Source organism: Artemia sp. Qi Xiang Cuo, chromosome 19, assembly GCF_049724085.1.
Source record: "Artemia sp. Qi Xiang Cuo chromosome 19, ASM4972408v1, whole genome shotgun sequence".
Lineage (NCBI taxonomy): Eukaryota > Metazoa > Arthropoda > Branchiopoda > Anostraca > Artemiidae > Artemia > Artemia sp. Qi Xiang Cuo.
This window is the reverse complement of record NC_142812.1, coordinates 33631538-33635827: the sequence shown is the minus strand read 5'-3', so window position 1 is coordinate 33635827 and position 4290 is coordinate 33631538. Positions and strand designations below refer to the sequence as shown.

At 42.4% G+C, this 4290-nt stretch overlaps 1 protein-coding gene across 1 annotated transcript; it reads right to left on the bottom strand.

The window, feature by feature from the left end:
* Nucleotides 1–1100: 1100 nt before the first annotated feature.
* LOC148940761 (uncharacterized) lies at nucleotides 1101–2672 on the bottom strand. The gene is made up of 2 exons (XM_089105066.1): nucleotides 2239–2672; nucleotides 1101–2184 (listed from the first exon to the last, which is right to left on the bottom strand). Exons 1-2 carry the CDS (start codon nucleotides 2670–2672, stop codon nucleotides 1101–1103), a joined length of 1518 nt encoding a protein of 505 aa, XP_088961192.1.
* Between the last annotated feature and the right edge of the window lie 1618 nt (nucleotides 2673–4290).

Sequence of the window (4290 nt, the reverse complement as noted above, 5' to 3'; positions counted from 1 at the left end):
ATCGTCTGTTTTAAGCGTCCAAGATTCACAGGCATAGATGGTGATCGGAATAATGAGGGAGTAGAAGAGTCTCGTTTTGAGAGTTGTTGTTAAGTTCTTATTCCTCCAAATGGGCATCAGAGCTTTAAAACTGGAGTTTGCAAGTGTCAGGCGTCTCTTGCTGTCTTTGAGTTGAATGTTATCATAAGTAAGTAAGCTCCCAAGGTAGGCGAAGCCTTCCACCCACTCAATGGTACCTTCACCAAGCTGAAGGCTGAGATTTACATGTGAACCGAATTTGCGTGAACAGCGCACGGCTTTCATTTTTGAGGTGTTGATTGCCATCCCGAAGAGGTTGCTGGGTGAGTGAGCGCTGTTAGCCTGAGATTGTGGATCTTGAAGGAACTGGGCTAGTAGGTCTATGTCATCAGCATTTGTCAATTTGTCTATCACCACTCTTCCGACATGGGCAGCGGGCGGGTTATCTCTGAGTGAAAGGGCTGCGGTTAGGAACAGATTGAACAGCTCCGGTGATATTAGACAACCTTGAAGTACTCCGGTACGGGTTCTGAAGCTGTAGGTAAATCCTTCTCCAATCATGGGGCGGGTACTGAACTTCTTATACATGACTTTGAACAGCAAGATCAGGTTGGATGGGATGCCAAAGTTAAGAAGGATGTGCCATAGACCTTCTCTCCATATCCGATCAAAAGTTTATTTAAAGTCTATGAAAAGGAGATAGATGCTGCGGCCAAATTCACTGTACTTTTTCATGGTATTCTAAACAGTTAATATCTGATCAGTTTTTGATCTATTAAGTTGGTGGCCGGCCTGGTACTCCAGAAGGACCAATGAAAAAATGGCTCGTATGCGCCTGAGCACGACTCCGGTGAGGATTTTTACTATGTGGCTGGTAATACTTACTGGGTGATATTTGTTTCAGACAGCTTTAGAGCCTTTCTTACGCAGGGGAATTATCGTGGTTTCGCACCAGGGTGAGGGGAAGTGACATTTTCCCCAAGCAGCTGTGGCAATTTTGTGGTAAAGGTCAAGGAGTGGTTTGCAGTTTACTTTCAGTAGTTCGGGCTGGATTCCATCGGGGCCGGCACCTTTGTTTGTTCTCAAGTCTCTGATACTGCTTCTATTTCAGAGTGAAGACGGGGAGGACTTGGATCTGTAGAGGTTATAGGGAAAGTGTTGAGAATTGTAGGGTCTGGGTGGATGTCCAGATTCAGTTTATTTTTAAAATGGCTTTCCCATCGAGAGCTGATTCCGTCTGTGGATTGTATTTGGTTTCCATGTTTTTCGAGAAGGGAAAACTCTTTTATATCCTTCTTATCGGCCAATTTCCGCACTCTTCTATACATGTAGTGGGGGTCTTCTTTCTTGAAGGCCGATTCACATTGATCACAGATTTCTTTAAGAAAAGCACAATGATCACGTCTGATGGATTTCTCAACAGCTCGTTTGAGCTGCTTGTACCGGTCCCTACTTTCTTTATCTTGTTTCTTCGTGAGTTGGCGCTTTTCGTCGCAGAGTGAAATGATCTCATCTGTTATCCAAGGTTTCTGAATGTTTTTTTGGGTACCCAGTGTGGAATGAGCGACATCACATATGATATTTGTGCTGCTAGTCACCAGGTTGTCAATATCTTCCTTAGACAGGATAGGTGGAGATCTCGACGTGAGCTCCAAAATTTTCTCGGATAGAATGGTGATATAGGTCATACGTGTGTTTTCGTCTTTCAGTAGATCTACTCGAAACTTGGAGGTTTTCTGAGATAACTTTGATGCTGTTTTAAGTCTTGTTTTGAACTTAGACATGACAAGTGAGTGGTCGCTGTCAAAGTCGCCACCAGGTAGCGTGACGTTGCTTAGGACAGACGTTCTAGACACGAGGATATAGTCTATTAAGTTTTTAGTTTTTCCATCCGGTGAGGTCCAGGATGTCTTACGATCAGGTCTGTGCTTGAAGATTGTGTTTGTAATGACTAAATCGCTGTATCTCCAGAATTTGATAAAGTGTTCTCCCCTTTTGTTATTTTTTCCATGTTCAAATTTGTCCAGTAAATCTTCGTGTCCTGTGTGGTTTTTTCCAACGATGATGTTGAAGTCACCAATGACAAAGATTAGGTCCTTCTTAGGGACAGAATAAACCAGACTTTGAAGATGGAGATAGAAGTTTTCAGACTCTTCGTCGTCTCTGCTGCAATCCGGAGAGTATACTTGGATAATTATCAGGTTGGTGGGTGACTCTTACAGGCGGATCATGATGATCCATTCCGTGACTGGGTTTATGGATGTTAAGGATTTTCTGGCTTTATTAGACAGTAGAGAACTTACACCTTGTCGATATTTCTGGTCATTACGTCCCGAAAGCAGAAGGGTAACATCTCCATTTTTCTCTTCACCAGTGACTGGAAGATGGGTTTTTGCGAGACCGATAACGTTCCAGCTGTACCGTTTTATCTCTCTTAGGAGTAGGTCTATTTTTCCTTGTTTAGCGAGGGTTCTAGTGTTGAGGGTACCTATTGACATAGTTATTTTTGGAGAAACAATAGCCTCCAGGGTTGGAGTTGTCAACGTAGATATATTAGGCGGATTCACGGTTGTCGAGTCGTCGGCTGCCCCGGACGCGGTATCTCTTAACGCATTATCGTCGGTTACGCCGGACGCGGTAGCACTGGTTCTCATATTTGATCTCTTATTCGTATTCATATTCATCATTAAAATTAAAGAATGGGTTTCTTGGCTGGCTTCGGGACAGCGGTAAGCCACTCCTCTCTGTCCCTAGCAGGGGCCGACTGTATCTATTACCGATAGTGCGCCCTTTTGGTGTCCTGCAACACCAGCAATTTAACCCATTGCTCGGGGAAGATTTGTGACTGACGGGACGTATCCATACACCGATGGGCCCTGCCCAGTGCACATTAGAGTGGTCATCCTCCTCCTCCATCTGAATTTAAGGCCCCCAGACGAGGGTGGTGCTCCAGCAATATTTCAAGACCCCCAGAGACTGGGTCCTCCCTTGGTCCGCGCCTCACTACCCATGAGGTACCCTACATATCTGCAGGGCGTTCCCCTATCCGCCACCTGGGGACGCGCTGAGTGGCCTGGGGCAGGCCCCACTGAGAACTCTGAAGTTCTCAGTAGTTCTGAGTACAAAATTTAGTATTGTCAAAATTTTGTGGTCTTCAGTGCACAATTAAATAAAAGGAAGGGAAAAAGAAAACCTAATTTAAAAGAAGATACAGTCATGAACATTTTAATAGACGCTTTGAATCACACTTTGCTAAACAACTATGTATTTCATTTTCATTTCGTATTTCATTATTTCACTTCATAAGTTCAAAGTAGATGATAGCTACAGAGATGATACAGAAAGTGGAATAATTGCAGATCACAGTTTAGTTATATTCTATTAATACTTAACTCTAAATACATACACTCTGACTGAAGGGGTTGTTTTTCTTGCAAAATCAAAGTTTTCTAGGATAGTACACAAATTTACCTTGCTGATACAAAGAGAAAACTTGGATTCAGCCTAAAAAGGTGTCTTTAAGCTGTAGTTCTAGAAACTGGAATCACTCATTTCCCCAAGACTTACAACGCAGGGGCACTAACTGTGGAGGCAATTACCCCCTCCCTTAGATTTCGAAAAATGACTTTTTTCAGCATTTCTATTTAAAAAGTCGAGAACAACAAAAACTTTGATTTTGAAAATGTCTTTTTTTTGTATCTTCACGAAAAAATCCTGGCCGTCCCACCCCAGTGGTGGCGTCAATTCGCGGAAATTTAGAAGGATAAAATGTTTCTTCCAATATTTAGGAAAGGGCAAATTTGTCGTTTTGTAATGGAGATACTGGAAAAAGACGTTTCTGAATGACCCAAAAAAGGCATTTTTCAAAATATAGGGGGGGGGAAATGTAGGGTGGAGACAGGCCCCGGCTCCCCCCATCCTAATGGCTGCCATTGACCACCCCTACATTTTCGTGAATTGGCACCCTTGATAAAAAGTCTGTATATCTGAAAGTCTGTATATCAGGAAGCACTGATGTGTAGGATTTTATTTTATTATTATCTTTAATTGAATATCTAAAATATACCAAGTAAAAACAAAATTGAATTTAAGAAGATTACTTTTCGATATTTTGTGCTCTTTACCCCGTTCTTCCAGTTTACTTCCTACTTTCAAACTCTTGTTACCCTATTACCTATCGTTAGTGACAGTCTCTGTTGAGCATAACCGTCGTAATTCACTTGTAAGTGCTTTTTCCTGAACACCTAGACAAATTATGAATATACACGAAAA